This window comes from Ovis canadensis, chromosome 18 (genome assembly GCF_042477335.2).
Source record: "Ovis canadensis isolate MfBH-ARS-UI-01 breed Bighorn chromosome 18, ARS-UI_OviCan_v2, whole genome shotgun sequence".
Classification (NCBI taxonomy): domain Eukaryota; kingdom Metazoa; phylum Chordata; class Mammalia; order Artiodactyla; family Bovidae; genus Ovis; species Ovis canadensis.
In genome coordinates, this window is record NC_091262.1 from 39745191 (window position 1) to 39762708 (window position 17518).

General features: G+C 50.6%; 1 protein-coding gene across 3 annotated transcripts in view; it reads left to right on the forward strand.

Moving 5' to 3' along the window:
• Nucleotides 1-17518, forward strand: part of FAH (fumarylacetoacetate hydrolase) — a 32606-nt gene that overhangs the window by 11241 nt on the left and 3847 nt on the right. For 2 of the 3 annotated variants that reach the window (XM_069558995.1, XM_069558994.1), the window contains exons 5-13: nucleotides 2364-2454; nucleotides 4588-4685; nucleotides 4790-4842; nucleotides 6804-6903; nucleotides 8449-8579; nucleotides 10941-11016; nucleotides 11425-11471; nucleotides 12838-12939; nucleotides 13715-13832. In XM_069558995.1, coding sequence (XP_069415096.1) covers nucleotides 2364-2454; nucleotides 4588-4685; nucleotides 4790-4842; nucleotides 6804-6903; nucleotides 8449-8579; nucleotides 10941-11016; nucleotides 11425-11471; nucleotides 12838-12939; nucleotides 13715-13832 — 816 coding nt within the window. The remainder of the gene's footprint in view (nucleotides 1-2363; nucleotides 2455-4587; nucleotides 4686-4789; nucleotides 4843-6803; nucleotides 6904-8448; nucleotides 8580-10940; nucleotides 11017-11424; nucleotides 11472-12837; nucleotides 12940-13714; nucleotides 13833-17518) is intronic. The other variant, XM_069558996.1, reaches the window with a different exon arrangement.

Below are 17518 nucleotides of genomic sequence, written 5' to 3' on the forward strand. Positions count from 1 at the left end.
CTAAAGGATGCTTCTTTTTCAGTCTCCTGGTGTCTCTATTAATCCTGCTTCCTCTCTCATTTCTTTTGTGAGTTGAATTAGTACCTCTCTCATGGTGAGGATTCTTCTGGATGTTTGGTGAGTCTGGGTGTTTTTGTGCTCATCTTTTTTGGGGTTGCACTGGGTCTTCTTTGCAACCTGCAGGCTTAGTTGCCCTGTAGCATGGGAGATCTTAGTTCTTTGACCCGGGATTGAACCCACATCCTCTGCATTGGAAGGCAAATTCTTAACCACTGGACCACCAGGGAAGTCCCTTGTGCTCATCTTTATTTGTGTAGGAAACTCTCCCCCTTCAGGTGCTGGTGAATGCAGCTCTTCCTGTAACCAGCCCCGAGGAAAAGGGCATGGTCTACTTCTGATGGGGAGCTCTGGTTTTGTTTAATGGTTGTGGGGAGACTGCCCTGCTTCTCCCTAGTGCTGAAGTCTCTGGGGGCATGACCTCGGCTCCCGGACCCACCCCTTAGCCCAGGCACAGTCTCCTGCTATTGGCTGCTTGGGCGAAGCTGGGTAAAGATGGGAATGGCCAACAGGGACTCAATCCCCTGCAGTCTCTTCAGCCCCCACCCCCCCCCCCCCAACCCTGCCTTCCCATCTCTGCAGGGGGCCGCTGGATTTCGGCTCACTGCTTGACTTTCAGGATCCCTTGCGACTTCCAGTTGGCCAGTGGTGCCTTCTTGTTATGGGTCTATGCTTCTAACAAATATCTCAGCTGTTCTGTCTGTGCTTTGGGACTGAAGATGGAAAGCAGCCATGAAAGCTCAGGGTGCCCCTGCTCTAATGGACCCTCGTAGACTTTTCTCTCTTCTCATCCTTCATCCGGTGGCTCAGCGGTAAAGGATCCGCCTGCAATGCAGGAGACTCAGGAGACTCAGGAGACCTGGGTTCGATCCCTGGGTCAGGAAGATCTCCTGGAGGAGGAAATGGCAACCCACTGCAGTATTCTTTCCTGGAAAATCCCATGGACAGAGGAGCCTGGTGGGCTACAGTCCTTGGGGTCCGAAAGGAGTCGGACACGCCTGAGTGACTAAGCACACACTAAGCATGCATCCTTCACCACCGCCTCCACCACCACCGCCTTTTCTAGCCTAGGCTGTTGGTACTGGCCCTATCCAACTCTTTATTTACCTACTAGAAATAAATTTTTTTTGAAGAGAGGTTGTGGAGGATAAAGAGGCAAACTGCCCCAACTTACTGTTTCTGCATATTTGAGCAGTCCCCTGTCTTCTGGGAGCCTGTGCCTATAGCGTGCAGTGCGCCTAGTCTGTTCCAGTTTTCATCACCAGGCCCCACTGAGACCTTGTTCTTGGCGCTATATGTGTGTTAGTTGCTCAGTCATGTCCAACTCTTTGCAACCCCAGTAGACCGTAGCCCAGCTGGCTCCTCTGTCCATTGGATTCTCCAGGCAAGAATACTGAAGTGGGTTGCCATTCCCTTCTCTAGGGGATCTTCTTGATCCAGTGATTGAACCCTGGTCTCCTGCATTGCAGGCAGATTCTTTACTGTCTGAGCCACCAAGGAAGCCTCTTGTTCTTGGCACTGAGAGAGAGTCAAACAAAATGCGGCCTGTGCTGGGCTGCTCTGAAATGACTTCAGTCTTGCAGAGGGATAAGACCTGCACACACATGACTGGGGCACAAGTGGGACATGGAGCCCTCTGGCGGGGAGAAGGGCTGGCTTGGACACTGAGTGGACTTGGAGGAGGGGTGATCCAGCTAGGGAGAGTGGGTGTGGCTTAATGGTCTAGGGGGCGGGGTCTAAACTGAGCTGCCAGAATCTGGACACACAGACACGAGGAAGACGCCAGTCCACCCAGGGGTAGTCACAGCTTGAGCAAAGGCCTGGTAATGGGAGCTGGTGGGTGGGAGGGATGGCAGCTATTCATTTGCAAGTTTCATTGTTTGTTTCAGGAAATCTATTTTATTATTATCTTTACAAATTTAAGAACTTATTTTTTATTACTAACTTTGAACTATTTTTGATACCCTTTATTTATTTATTATTATTAGGTCACAAAGTGTGGCTTATAGGATCTTAGTTCCCGGGATCGAACCCATGCCCCTGAAGTGGGAAGCTTGAAGTCTTAACCACTGGACCTCCAGGGAAATCCCCTACTTTGTTTCTGATTTTTCAGTTGGGAGTTCTCAAAACAAATTTTCAGTGGTGTGAATAGCTTTTGGATGTGCCATTGTTGCTGGGCATGTGCCTTCAGCCCCTGCTGGCTAGCCTTCCTTGCTCAACCGCCCCGACCCTGACCCTTGGAAGTGGCCCTTCCCCGTCCTTCAGTATCCAAGTCGCTGACAGCATCTCCGTTCTTTCCCCTGCAGGTGACTACACGGACTTCTATTCCTCTCGGCATCACGCCACCAATGTCGGGGTCATGTTCAGGGGCAAGGAGAATGCATTGATGCCAAACTGGTATGTCCCGTACCCTGGTGTGGCTGAGCTCCAAGTCTGTCTTTCTGTGTCAAGAAGCCTGTGGTTCTGGGAACCGCCAGGTCCTCTCAGGTTAAAGGGACCAGGGAGGAAAGCCCACAAGGGTCATGACATCACCACATTTGGAAACAGTGACCCCAGCTTCTGGTTCTCCTCTCAGCTCAGCCCCGGACCTGCTGTGGAATCGTGGGGCAGTCCCTTGAGGCTTGATCTAGAGAACATGGGTTGGAATTAGATACTGAGTCACCAACATCCTTCCAGCTCCTTTGATTTGTAAGCTGTGAATTACAGTTCTATTGGTGAATTCTAATGCTGGTTCCTCTGGGAGGCTCTAGGGGAAGAATCTATTTCCTTGTCTATTCTGGCTTCCAGAGGCTGCTTGCACTGCTTAGCTTGGGACCCCTTCCTCAGGTGACTGCAGCCTCTAGGTTCCATCTGCAACAGTTCTAATTCCTCCTTTGACCTTCTTCCCTTTATAAGGGTCCTTCCAGGTGGCTCAGTGGTAAAGAACCCACCTGCTAATGCAGGAGACATAAGAGACTCCACTCCAGTGTTCTTGCCTGGGAAATCCCATGGACAGAGGAGCCTGATGGGCTATAGTCCAAAGGGTCGCAAAGAGTTGGACATGACTGAGCAGTGATGCAGGCCCCTACGGTTACCTGTAGGGACCACCTGATAATTCAGAGTAATCTCCATAATCTCATGATCATTGCCTTAAGTCACATCTGCAAGTCCCTTTTACTATAGAAGGTGATACTCACAGCTTCCAGAGGTTAAGACCTGGATATCTTTTTTTTTTTTTTTAACTTTTTATGTTGGAGTATAGTCAACTCACAATGGTGTGATAGTTTCAGGTGGACAGAAAAGGGACTCAGCCATACATACACATGTATCCATTCTTCCCCAGACTCCCCTCTCATCCAGGTTGTCACATAACACTGAGCAGAATTCCCTGTGCTGGACATGGATATCTTTGGAGGGCTATTATTTGGCCTCACACACATACATGCACACTCATACATGTACACACATACATAATACATATACCTACATACATACAGGCTTCTCATTGCAGTGGCTTCTTGTTGTGGAGCACAGGCTCTTAGGGCGCATGGGCTTAGTTGCCCCATGGTATCTGGTATCTGGCATGTGGTATCTTCCTGGAGGAGGGATTGAACCTGTGTCTCCTGCATTGGCAGGCAGTTTCTTAACCACTGGACCACCAAGGAAATCCTTTCTTTTTAATGTTGAGCAATGGCCACCTGAAGCGAAGAGCTGACTCATTGGAAAAGACCCTGATGCTGGGAAAGATTGAAGGCAGGAGGAGAAGGGGATGACAGAGGATGAGATGGTTGGATGGCATCATTGACTCAATGGACATGAGTTTGAGCAAAATCCAGGAGATGGTGAAGGACAGAGAAGCCTGATCGACTGAACACCAACAGAAAGTATTCCATTGTCTTATCGAGACCACATTCTTGCTCATCCATTTATTCATTTCTGGACACTTGGGAGATCTTTTCGATATTTGAACCATGTATGTGTTGACTCACTTTCATTTTTGTTTCGAAAGCATTTTGAAATTTAGTCACTCAGTCGTGTCCGACTCTTTGCCACCCCATGGACTGTAGCCCACCAAGCTCCTCTGCCCATGGGATTTCTCAAGCAAGAATACTGGAATGGGTTGCCATTTTCTACTCCAGGGGGTCTTCCCAACCCAGGGACTGAACCTGCATCTCTTGCATCTCCTACATTGGCAGATGGATTCTTTACCACTGTGCCACCTGGGAAGTCCCAGGTCCTTATTACTCATCTATTTTATATATTTGCATGCATGCTAAGTTGCTTCAGTTGTGTCAGACTCACTGTGACCCTGTGGACCGTAGCCCACCAAGCTGCTTTGTCCAAGGGATTCTCCAGGCAAGAATACTGAAGTAGGTAGCCATTCCCTTCTCCAGGGGATCTTCCCAGATCTCCCACATTCTTTACCATCCGAGCCACCAGGGAAGCTCATGTATATATATGTTGACTCCCTTTCATTTCATCTGAAAGCATTTTGAAATTTCATTTGTACATGTAACAGCAGCAAGGCTTCCTCTCACCTTCCTTCCTCAGGCTCCACCTGCCAGTGGGCTACCACGGGCGCGCTTCCTCCGTGGTGGTGTCTGGCACCCCGATCCACAGGCCCCTGGGGCAGATGCGACCTGACGACTGTAAGTGCCCCCAGTGCCCAGGCCTTGCCAGGCTCCGCTCTTTGTCCCCACACGCCCAAGTCCATGCCTGGCATCCACTAACCTCTCTTTCTGCTGTTATCCAGCTAAGCCTCCCATTTACGGTGCCTGCAAACTCCTGGACTTCGAGTTGGAGATGGTAAGCCTTGTTTCGGCGTTTTACTGGCGTCAGGCCTGTATACACGCTAGGGCAGGAGGGCTGTCCCGGTGGCTGCCCTGGACAACGGGCCGTTCCCTCATCTCAACCATGTTCATGGCAGTTCCGGGTCCCCACCTGGCCATCGGAAGTACCGTCCAGCCTCATTACTCACTGATTCTGTATGTGTAAGTTCACTAACAGTTCATTTGTAACCTCCAAATCAGTAGTCGGAGAGGTTTTGAAGGGTCATCTGAGGACACGCAGGGTGGCAGAAAATTTGAGTCTCAGGTTTAGGTGGTCCTCGGAGTGTCTCCTGGTGCAGGTCCCCTGGTGTACACTTTGGGGTCCCCTGGTTGCACTGTGAGCATGGGCCTCTAGGTTGATTGGAGGCAGGCTGGATCTCCCTGTATTTCTGGTCCTGCCTGGTGATATCTTTGGATTCCATCCAGAGGAGACAAATAGTCACTAGGAGTCCCAGGAGGGTGTGCTGAGCCAGCCCTCTGCCTCTCACTGCCTTTGTGAGGCTGCCACGTGGCCCCTAAGAGATGGTCTCCCCAAGCCAGATGCCCGAGAGCAGGGCGCAGAGCCCCAATTTAAATGGGACTTTGCAGGCAGATGCTTTCCCTATGTTGGTTCCTGTCGAGGGGCGGAAGGGGTGGGCAGAAGGTAAATGGAAAGTCAGAGTGTAAAGAAATGGTGTATTGGTGGGTAGCGAGCACAGATCATCTTGACGATGGTGGTGAGATTCTCTATAAGACGGCATCTTTCTTTTTATAATCTCAATGAAAAATGTGCAATGTTTAAACACCATCACAGAACGAATATAACTGGGACTTGGGGCTTGCAAACGTCATAGTTGATTCTGTGCGCTTCTGGTAGTTATTTTCCCAACATGTTCCCCCAGTGATGTCTAGATGCTCTCTTGTTTCCTGGATGTTGTGTTAGCAATGTTTTCCTTTCACAGATATTCTTGGCTACTCTCTGCCAGTTTTCTGCACAGTGCTCTCTTATTAATTTGAAAGTCTGTTTTGTATTTAAGTGCTTCCCTGGGGGCTCAGATGGACAAGAACCCGCCTGCCAGTGCAGGAGGTATAAGAGATGAGGGTTCGATCCCTGGTTCAGGAAGATCCCTTGGAGAAGGGAATGGCTATCCATTCCACTATTCTTGCCTGTAGAACCCTGTGGACAAGGGAGCCTGGTGGGCTATAGACTATGGGGTCACAAAGAGTAGAAAACGACTAAGCGACTAACACACTTTTGTATTTAATAGAAATTAACCCTTCACTGTAATACATTGTAAATATGTTCTCCCGGTGTGGTATCATTTTGCCTTTATTTGTTTTTCTTTATGCAGAAATTTTACAGTTTTATAAAGTCAAACATGTCAATCTCTTCCTTTATGGCATTTCCTTTTATGTCATCTTAGACTCTCTCCGCCTGAAGAGTTTGAAGATTTGGGGGGTGTTTTGTTTTTCTAGTACTTGTTAGAGCCTTACTCTGCAAAAATTTAGATCTCTCATCCTCTTGGAATTGTATGATGGATTAAGGGGTGGAGTTTGCCCCCATGGGCTCTCTTTGCCACGTCATGGAGTCAGCCTTCTGATTTTTTATGACATGAATACAAACCCTGGTATTTTCACTTTTCACAAGCCTTGTGTAGCTGTGAAATCTGAAAATGCAGTGTGGGAAAAGGCAGAGGTGTGGGCTGAAGGAGATGAAGAGGGCTGCCGTGGTGATCAGGGACCACGTGCAGGGGTCTTGGGTGGGCACTGGCCCACTGCTGCTCACCATGGCCCCGGGGTGGCTGTCTGTCAACTCAGGTGCAGTGTAGATGTATGGTGAATTTGTACGTAGCAGTCCAGGTATCAGCCAGGGTTTGGAAATGTCTGACCTTTGCCTTCCAGGCAAGTGCTCCAGGGCAGCAGGTCAGAGCCAGATTCTCATCAGCTTTCCCATGTCAGGCTTTCTTTGTAGGCCCTGGTAACAAACTCGGAGAGCCGATCCCCATTTCCAAGGCCCACGAGCACATTTTTGGAATGGTCCTTATGAACGACTGGAGTGGTAATTATGGAGAGCTGGGCATTCTGGTATTGAGCATCCTATGCACTCTTGGGTCTGGGGGTAGGCTGGGTGTTTGGGACCCTTTTTGCAGAAGCCAAGGTGGTCTCCTGGGTCTGGTGTGGTCAGAGGCAGCAGATGGTCAGTGGTTGAGAGCACAGGCTTGGGTATCCAACAGACCTCTCGGCTCTGAGCTTTTGGCCAGTCACTTGACCTCTCTGAGCTCCAGTGTTCTTGTAAGTTGAACAGAGGGACATGGCTAATATGTTTGAGCAGTTTTGTGCCAGGCCCCAGGGCTGAACTCCTCCCGTGGACTCTCCTGCCAGATCCCAATTGGGGACTGATAATATTATTGTTGTTTAGTCACTAAGTCATGTCTGACTCTTGAGACCCGGTGGACTGTAGCCCACTAGGCTCCTCCATGGGATTCTCCAGGCAAGAATACTGGAGTGGGTTGCCGTGCCCTTCTCCAGGGGATCTTCCCAACCCAGGGGTTGAATCTACGTCTCTAATGTCTGCTGCACTGGCAGGCACTTTACCACTAGTGCCAGCTGGGAAGCCCAATGATAATATTACTATTCCCATTTTACAGGGGTGAGGAATGAGGCAGAGTGATTTCAGCTGGTTGCTGAGCTAAGATTTCAAATGAAACAGCTCCATTTCTGAGTTCGTCTCAACCCCTCTGCCTTATATAGGAGGAAACTGGTGCCAGGTGTCCCAGGAACTACGAGGTTAAGATTCCAGACACTTCATGGGGAAATAGCCTGCCTGCTCCCCGCTTTTGGAGAAGGCAGTGGCACCCCACTCCAGTACTCTTGCCTGGAAAATCCCATGAATGGAGGAGACTGGTAGGCTGCAGTCCATGGGGTTGCTAAGAGTCGGACACGACTGAGCGACTTCACTTTCACTTTTCACTTTTATGTATTGGAGAAGGAAATGGCAACCCACTCCCGTGTTCTTGCCTGGAGAATCCCAGGGATGGGGGAGCCTGGTGGGCTGCCGTCTTTGGGGTCGCACAGAGTTGGACAAAACTGAAGTGATGCAGCAGCAGCAGCACCCCCTTTTATTTAAACAGCAGAAAAACAAATATAATTTGTAAATACAGGAGTGCACAGAAGAAAATTGAGGAAGTGAACAAAGCAGGCAGCTTTTATATCTTTTTACAAACAAATAATAAATTTGTAAACAACGGACAAAGCACAGGATTTTGGGTCTGGGGTGCTAAATTATTGAAGTAACAAGATTTGTTTGCAGACTCTGTTTGGCCTTGAATTCCTGTCTCTTGTGACAAATATGTCTCTCTCCCTCATGGTACTGGATACTTTTCTTTTTCCTGCCCTTTGGTCATCTTGCTCTTGGCCGCAGCCTGGCATGGTGACCTCAGAGGACCTCTGTCCTTGGTCCTGGGGCAACCAGCTCGTTGGGGTTGGAGCACCAAGGGTGGGGCAAGGCTGAGCCAAGCGTCTGTTCCTTCATCAAGGGGAGAGGGGAGACTTGGCCGGTGGCCCCGTCGGCTTCTGTCAGCCCTGCTTGTCCCCTCTCCTGTAGCTCGAGACATCCAGAAATGGGAGTACGTCCCCCTTGGGCCGTTCCTCGGGAAGAGTTTTGGAACCACCATCTCTCCATGGGTGGTGCCCATGGATGCCCTCATGCCCTTTGCTGTGCCCAACCCGGAGCAGGTAAGACGCCCTCCGTCAGAAGTCCCAAACCCGGGCCCCTGTGCCTCCCAGCTGTTTACCCATCCAGCTTGGAGAGGGTCTGGAGGGTAAGCTCTGTGTCCCCAGCATGCCCACGTGCTGGGGGGTCTTGACTGCACGGACCTCTAGGCAAGCATGGCGCCAGTCATTCTGCCTTGTGTTTTCCCTGTTCCTTGCACAGTTCTGGGAAAAAACATGGAGTTTTGTAATCTTTAGAATCCTCTGAGGCTACAGGAATTGGCCAGTTGGCAGGAGAAGGGGTCCCTTCCAGTATCGCCACGTTGCACAACCTCCCGGGTCGCCAAGTTGTGTTCTGCGTGATGGCGCCCCCTGGAGGCCGTCTGACAGACTGCAGCGTGGAGTCAGACCACAGGGCCTCCTGGTGCGGAGCCTCCTGGTCCCCGCACCACTGTCCTGGCCCGACTCCCGATCTTGGTCCTCACTCCTCAGGCTGCCACAGGCTGCTGCTGCCTCCATCCCATCACCACCGGTGACCTCCACCAAAGTGTGCTTGACCTTGACTGACGCCGTGGCCTTGTGCCCTCTTCAATGTGGACCTCTTTGATGTTGTCCAGTCGCTCAGTTGTGTCCGACTCTGCGACCCTGTGGACTGCTGCACCCCAGACTTCCCTGTCCTTCACCATCTCCCGGAGTTTGCTCAAACTCATGCCCATCGAGTCTGTAATGCCATCCAACCATCTCATCCTCTGTCGTCCCCTTCTCCTCCTGCCTTCAATCTTTCCCAGCATCAGGGTCTTTTTCAATGAGTCAGTTCTCCGCATCAGGTTGCCAAAGTGTTGGAGCTTCAGCTTTGGCATCGGTCCTTCCAGTGAGAATTCCCAGGGTTGATTTCCTTTAGGATCGACTGGTTTGATCTTCTTTTGACCCTTTGGCAGCCCCCTACTCTTCCTAGACACTCTGCCCCTGGCTTCTGGCATGTGACCAGGCTCAGTCTATCTCCTACAGTGCTCCAGTGGACTCTATCTTCCATGTGGGGGCAGCCTGGGCTGAGCTCTCAGCCTTGCTCTTCCCTCATTCCCGTTCCTGCTCCCCTGAACATCTGACCCTGCTCACTCATGGCCTCTCCTCCCACCCTGGACATGTCTCAGCCTGCTGTCTTCTCACGGAGCTGTACTGAAACCCTGGGAGTCTTTCCCTGCAGACCAGCTCCTCGTGAGGCTCTTTGGGCTCTCTGGCAGGACCCCCTACTCCCTCCTGCACTGCTCCTGCCAGCATCTCCTTCCCCATCCTTTTCAGTCTCTGAGACCTGTCTCCTCCCTCCTCAGTGAGTACTACCCTCCAAGGACCGCCTGGCCCGCAGTCACATCCCTTGTCCCCTCCAGGCTTTATCCCTGGTCCAGCTCTTTGCTCACAGGCACCGCTCACCCTCACCAAAGACCTTTGGGCTCTATCTCCTTATATACCAGTCCTTCCCAAATACTGTTAAAGTGCAACCTTCAGGATTCTTGCCACTTGTGAATGATGACTTACTGAATGCTTTTCTTTTTCTTTCGTTTTATTTTCCCATCCCTACAATGGTTCTTTGGGCTTCCCTGGTGGCTCAGCGGTGAATCTCTCCACCAATGCAAGAGATATGGGTTCAATCCCTGGGTTGGGAAGATCCCCTGGAGAAGGAAATGGCAACCCACTCCAGTATTCTTACCTGGGATATTCCATGGACAGAGGAGCCTGGTGGGCTATAGTCCATGGGGTTGCAAAAGAGTTGGTCATGACTTAGCAATTAAACGACAACAAGGGTTCTTTATATTGAGATTTTATGGTTGCAACCCAAATAGTGCTAAAAAAGAATAAATCCATACACTGCAAAAATAGCCACAGAATTGTCTTAGATATAAATGTATGCAAGCATCTACAAAGGATGCAGGCTGAATGCTTTTCTTTAAAGCAGCTTCCATTTGAAAACATAGTATATTTAGAAAAGGAACTTCTAGGTCCCTATCCATGTCTCTAGCCACCAAGTCAGTCATGAAAAGAAACCCATAATCATGAAAATAAAGTCGCCCCGCGTTAGCTCATGGATCACTAGGGAGTCACGGATGGCTCTTGGGGAGACACTGCTTTTGGACAAAGTACAGACCTTCCGGTCTGGCTGTCACAGTGGCCTGTGTCGCTGAGCCAGGAGCGCCAGGGGGACTGTGCACCTTTTGCTGGCCACCCTGTCTTCTGCCACCCTCACCCCCAGTGTCCAGGGACATGGCACTGTCCTGGAAAGAGGAGACGCACCTTCTTCTCAGGGCCTCCTGCCCAGTTGCTCTGCTGTGGGGACAGTCTGGCCAGCTCGGCCAGCCAACCCAGCCCCTCTGTGTTCCTCTGCCCTCACAGGACCCCAAGCCCCTGCCGTATCTCTGCCATGACCAGCCCTACACATTCGACATCAACCTCTCTGTTGCCCTGAAAGGTACTGCCCTGGGGTCAGAGGCTGTGTCTAGCTGGGTGTACCCCTGAGGCTGCTCGGCTGGGCTGAGTTAAAGGCCAGTGGATCAGTAGTGAGAGAGCCCAGCTTTGCAGGCTACAGCTGAAGTTCAAGTCTTGGTTCTTCCCCTGACCAGCTCTGGGACTTTGGGTGTGTTACTGAATCTGTCTGCTACTAAATCTGTCCGGTTTGTCACCTGGCACTTCTCTGTGGAAGTCCCCCAGCTCTGAGACCCTACCCTATGAGCTTATTGGTTCATAGACTCTTTAGGCGGAGTCATATTAGACAATGGAAAGCCTAAGCCACAAAACAGTGCCCCTTACAAGGTGGGATCCCCACTCCTTGATTAACGGAATTAAGTCTTCTTGTCAATGTTACTTGTCTTCCCAACAGGAGAAGGAATGAGCCAGGCAGCTACCATATGCAGGTCTAATTTTAAGGTAAGCTTTGAGGCTGGGCAGACTGCTTTTGGAGGCGAGGGAGGCCTTTCTTCCTGGCAGGACCAGGAGAAAAACATCCATGTCGGGATGTGATGATGGGTCAGCGTGTGGTGGGTTGTTTCCATTTTTTTGGTAGAGCTACCGGGAACAGTCTAGTCCATGTCTCTGGGTGCATGAATGTGCATATGTCTGGATACCCAGGGATAGAAGTGCTGGGTCATAGAGGGTGTATATCCATACTTGGCTGAGGAGTCCTTCCAGACACGTTTCCAAAGGGCTTGTTACAATTTGCACTCACCACGAGCAGCATCTGAGCATTTCGGCTGCTCCACATCCTGGTCAACAGGTGAGCCACCGGCATTTTCATTTCAGCTGTTCTGGGGATTGTGATTTCGCTTTGCACCTCCCTAAAGAGGAATGCTGGGAAAGACCGAGGGCAGGAGGAGAAGGGGGCGGCAGAGGATGAGATGGTTGGATGGCATCACCGACTCAAAGCACATGAGTCTGAGCAAACTCCAGGAGACAGTGAGGACAGGGAAGCCTTGGCGTGCTGCAGTCCCTGGGGTTGCAAAGAATCAGACACGACTGAGCGACTGAACAACGATAAGGACGAATGCAGCTGGGCATCCTGTCATAGGCTTGCTGACCATTTGAACATCCTCTGATTCAATGTATTCCGGTTTCTTCTAGTCTCCCTCTTAATTTAACTTTATTCTGGGCTGCTAAGAAGGAATGGGGGGTTCTGCTTAAGGGGGCTTTTGTGCAAAAATCCATTTCTGAGGTTTCCTTTTCCTGGGTGTGTAGCTTTAGGAGGGGCAGACCTGAGGAGCTGTGGGCTTGAGGCACAGGAGTGCAGCCCCTGAGATGCTTGGTGGGCACGTGGTCCTTGGTCCCTTCCCACCAGGCCTGACCTCCTGTAGTGCTCCTCATCCTTTAGGCTGCTCTGAGGTTCTGTTTGAGTTGTTCAGCTCTGTTGCCCAGTGTCTGTTCCAGTGAGACACTTTTGCTCTAGTGAGGACCTAGACCTTGTCAACTCAGGACTCGGGTGATTGCAGGACAAAGTGGGGTTATGGACTCCTGAGCATGCTACACATTGAGGGTCTGAGGTTTGCAACTCCAGGAGTGTTTCTTGGAGAAGGTGGGTTAGGGTTGGGCTAGAAGGAGCCTAGGAGCTGGGGCTCTAGCTGGTGAAGGGGCAGGGAGAGAACTGGGGTAGGTCACAGGGTAAGTGCAGGAGGACAACTTGTCCTTGCTCTAGGGACTGGGAGAGAGCCTGGGGCGGGCTGCTGTGAGTGGGGCTGGCTGCTCGGGGCAGCTCAGGAGAAGCCTGTCCTGCCCGTCCCCATCTCTGTGTCCTCGCCCACAGTACATGTACTGGACAATGCTGCAGCAGCTCACCCACCACTCTGCCAATGGCTGCAACCTGCAGCCGGGTGACCTCTTGGCTTCTGGAACCATCAGCGGGCCGGTGAGTATGTGATTGGTTCCCCTGGGAGCTGCCTGCGTGGAGCATCACTATTCCCTGTACAGACTGGAGGGTTCTCCCTCGAGAGGGGAGTCCAGCTTGAGCAGGCATATCTTACGACCCTGTCCACCTCATAGCTTCATCCGTCTCTGGGTGCAGAAGGGGCTCCTTTTTCAAATGCAGAAGAGATTGGGATAGGGGTGAGAGGCTGCCTTTGTCTACTGGGGGGACTGAGAATGACACAGGGGGCCACTGTTGTATCTGGTTGTCACCACCTCCCAGCACATCCTTCCAGGATGAGGTGGCCCCACTGCTAACCGCCCCCACTGTGAACGTTTGGTGATGACTTTGGTTGGTGCATGGACTAGCCACTTCCTGCAAGGTCCAGACCTCAGGCTATTTTTGATGGAACGTCTCTTCCTACTGGGGGTGGGGTTGGGGGGCCAAGTGTAACAGCATCTGGGTAAGCCCCAGCCTCCAGAGTGGGCAGGGGCCTGGCAGGATGGGCCTGGGCAGGTTGGTCCAGCATTCCCCCAACACCCAAGTCCTGAATGAAGTGGGCAGGGCACGTAGGGTACCCAGGCTTGAGGACATTTCCAGGGTGATTCCCACCAAGGCAGGGTCTCTAGGGGCTGTGGGGTCCCTTGCTCCTTCCCAGGCCTCACCCCTACCCCTCGCCTTGCTAACCACTGTCTGCACCAGATCTGACCCACCCACCGTGGTGGAAATACCATGATGTAAATGCCTGTGACAACTTCTTCCACTTCTTGCTATGAAGGAGCCAGAGAGCTTCGGCTGCATGCTGGAGCTGTCGTGGAAGGGCACAAGGGCTGTAGAGCTGGGGAACGGCCACACCAGGAAGTTCCTGCTGGATGGGGATGAAGTCATCATGACAGGTGAGGGTTGGCGCCAGGCCCACGGCGGCATCTCCTCCTAGCCGTCCTCACCGTCTGCCGGGAAGCCATCTGTCCCATCTGTCTCCACTCCAGCCTTCCTGGCTCTGTCTGCTTCTTCTGGCCTTCACCCCAGCCCTGCATGACGGGGACTGAAATGAAGTGAATTGAAAGTCGCTCAGTCGTGTCCAACTCTTTATGACCCCATGGACTATACAGTCCATGGACTTCTGCAGGCCAGAATACTGGAGTGAGTAGCCATTCCCTTCTCCAAGGGATCTTCCCAACCCAGGGATCAAACCCAGGTCTCCCACATTACAGGCAGATTCTTTACCAACTGAGTCACCAGAGAAGCCCAAAATACTGGAGTGGGTAGCCTATCCCTTCTCCAGTGGATCTTCCTGACTCAGGAATCATACTGGGGTCTTCTGCATTGCAGATGGATTCTTTACCAACTGAACTACCAGGGAAGTCCCAGCTCTGTGTCTGCTTGTTCTGGCCTTCACCTCAGCCCTGCCTGCCAGGGACTGGCTTTATTTACTTTTAATCTTTTAGCCAAGCCATGTGGCGTGCGAGATCTTAGTTCCCTGACCAGGAATCAAACCTGCGTCCCCTGCAGTAAAAGTGCAAAATCTTAACCATTGGTCCACCAGGGAAGTCCCTGCCTAGAACTTTAAATCAGAGTCTTCCTGGAGCAAAAAGACCAAGGAAGTCCAGCTCAGTGTCTCCTTCCTCCCAGATCAAAGTGATAAAATAATGGCAGGTTTCACATTCTGAACTTCGCAGTGCAGAGACCCTGTGCCTTCTGACCTTGTGCCCTTTGACCTTGTGCCTATTACCTGACTGATTTAGTGATAAGAATTGTAGCAGCCCACTCTGAGGGGCTTCCCAGGTGGCATTAGTAGTGAAGAGCCTGCCTGCTAATGCAGCAGATGTAGGAGATGCAGGTTTGATCCCTTGGTTGGGAAGATGCCCTGGAGGAGGGCATCGCAACCCATGCCAGCATTCTCGCCTGGAGAATCCCCAAGGAGAGAGGAGCCTGGAGGGCTACAGTCCACGGAGATACAAAAGAGTTGGGCGTGACTGAGCATATGAGCACGCACATTCCAAGCAGGTTAGGGCACCCTTACCCCTGGAGGGGCCGTTATGCCTATCATTTAATATTGCTGGAGAGGAAGGCGCCACCGTGGTCAGAGTCACACAGATTCCGGTTGGACTCCCACATCCCCAGCAGCCCTGGGACCTTCCTCAGTTTATTGAATCTTTCTGAGACTCAGTTTCCTCATCTTTAAAATGGAGCTAAGGATACAGTGCCTAGTCTCACAGCATGGTTGTAAAGATGAGTTCAGTTCAGTCACTCAGTCGTGTCTGACTCTTTGCGACCCCATGAACCGCAGCATGCCAGGCCTCCCTGTCCATCACCAACTCCCAGAGTTCACCCAAATCCATGTCCATCAAGTCGGTGATGCCATGCAACCATCTTATCCTCTGTCGTCCCCTTCTCCTGTCCTCAATCTTTCCCAGCATCAGGGTCTTTTCCAATGAGTCAGCTCTTCGCATCAGGTGACCGAAATATTGGAGTTTCAGCTTCAACATCAGTCCTTCCAGTGAATACCCAGGACTGATCTCCTTTAGGATGGACTGGTTGGATCTCCCTGCAATCCAAGGGACTCTCAAGAGTCTTCTCCAACACTACAGTTCAAAAGCATCAATTCTTCGGAGCTCAGCTTTCTTCATAGTCCAACTCTCACATCCATAGATGACCACTGGAAAAACCATAGCCTTGACTAGACAGACCTTTGTTGACAAAGAAATGTCTCTGCTTTTTAATATGCTATCTCGGTTGGTCATAACTTTCCTTCCAAGGAGTAAGCGTCTTTTGATTTCATGGCTGCAATCACCATCTGCAGTGATTTTGGAGCCCCCCAAAATAAAGTCTGACACTGTTTCCACTGTTTCCCCACCTATTTCCCATGAAGTGATGGGACCAGATGCCATGATCTTCGTTTTCTGAATGTTGAGCTTTAAGCCAATTTTTTCACTCTCCTCTTTCACTTCCATCAAGAGGCATTTTAGTTCCTCTTCACTTTCTGCCATAAGGGTGGTGTCATCTGCATATCTGAGGTTATTGATATTTCTCCTAGCAGTCTTGATTCCAGCTTGTGCTTCCTCCAGCCCAGCGTTTCTCATGATGTACTCTGAATATAAGTTAAATAAGCAGGGTGACAATATACAGCCTCGATGTACTTCTTTTCCTATTTGGAACCAGTCTGTTGTTCCATGTCCAGTTCTAGCTGTTGCTTCCTGACCTGCACACAGGTTTCTCAAGAGGCAGGTCAGGTGGTCTGGTATTCCCATCTCTTTAAGAATTTTCCACAGTTTATTGTGATCCACAGTCAAAGGCTTTGGCATAGTCAAGAAAGCAGAAATACATGTTTTTCTGGAACTCTCTTTCTTTTTCGATGATCCAGTGGATGTTGGCAATTTGATCTCTGGTTCCTCTGCCTTTTCTAAAACCAGCTTGAACATCTGGAAGTTCACAGTTCTCGTATTGCTGAAGCCTGGCTTGGAGAATTTCAAGCATTGCTTTACTAGCATGTGAGATGAGTGCAATTGTGTGGTAGTTGAGCATTCTATGGCATTGCCTTTCTTTGGGATTGGAATGAAAACTGACCTTTTCCAGTCCTGTGATCACTGCTGAGTTTTCCATATTTGCTGACATGACCCAGTTTAATCCCTCAGGGGCAGGGACTATGGATCCCACTGGGGTTCCCATGGTGAACCTCGAGGTACAGGGCCCACCCATCTGGGGTTGTGCTCCACCACCACGGCAGCACCATTTTACAGATGTGAAAACAAAGGCCCAGCAATGGGTAAATGACTTGCCTCGTATCTTGCAACCAGTAAGTCAGGAAGAGATTTCCCATATAGGTAGCTGGTTTTCAGAACCCCGGTTCTTCACCCTTTGGATAACATCTGAAGAGCCTCACAAGGCACGCGTTACTTTGTGAGCACTTAAAATTGGCAACAGTTGTCACCTCTGTCCTCATCATTACTGATGTTTTTTCCAGAACCCACTCTTGAGAAAGCCCAGCATCCTGACCCCTTCTTTTTTTTCTTTTTTAAATGCATATTATTTTAAAATTTTTATTTATGTATTTATTTTAATGACTGCACTGGGTCTTTGCTCCTGTGCGCAAGCTTTCTCTAGTTTCTGCAAACTGGAGCTACTCTCTAATTGCAGTACCCTGTACTCCACAAAAGAGAAGCCCCTGCAATGAGACTCCCTGGCACCCCAACTAGAGAATAGCCCCTGCTCACCACAACTAGAGAAAGCCCTCCTGTAGCAGCAAAGATCCAGTGCAGCCAAAAATAAATAAATAAAATTTTTAAAAAATGTAAAAAAGAGAAGAGGAAAATGGAGATAGATGGATGGAAGTCTCAGGAACAAGAATAAAAATTATACTTTGGCAGGTGGGGCATTTTGGGAAGCTGGAAAACTGAGCTGTCACTATGGACACTCGTTCCCCTTGGGATGCAGTGGGGAGCAGGCAGAGGGTCTATGCTGTGCTCAGCCACTCAGTCGTATCCAACTCTTTGCAACCCCGTGGACTATAGCCCACCAGGCTCCTCTGTCCATGGGATTCTCCAGGCAAGAATACTGGAGTGGGTTGCCATTTCCTTCTCCA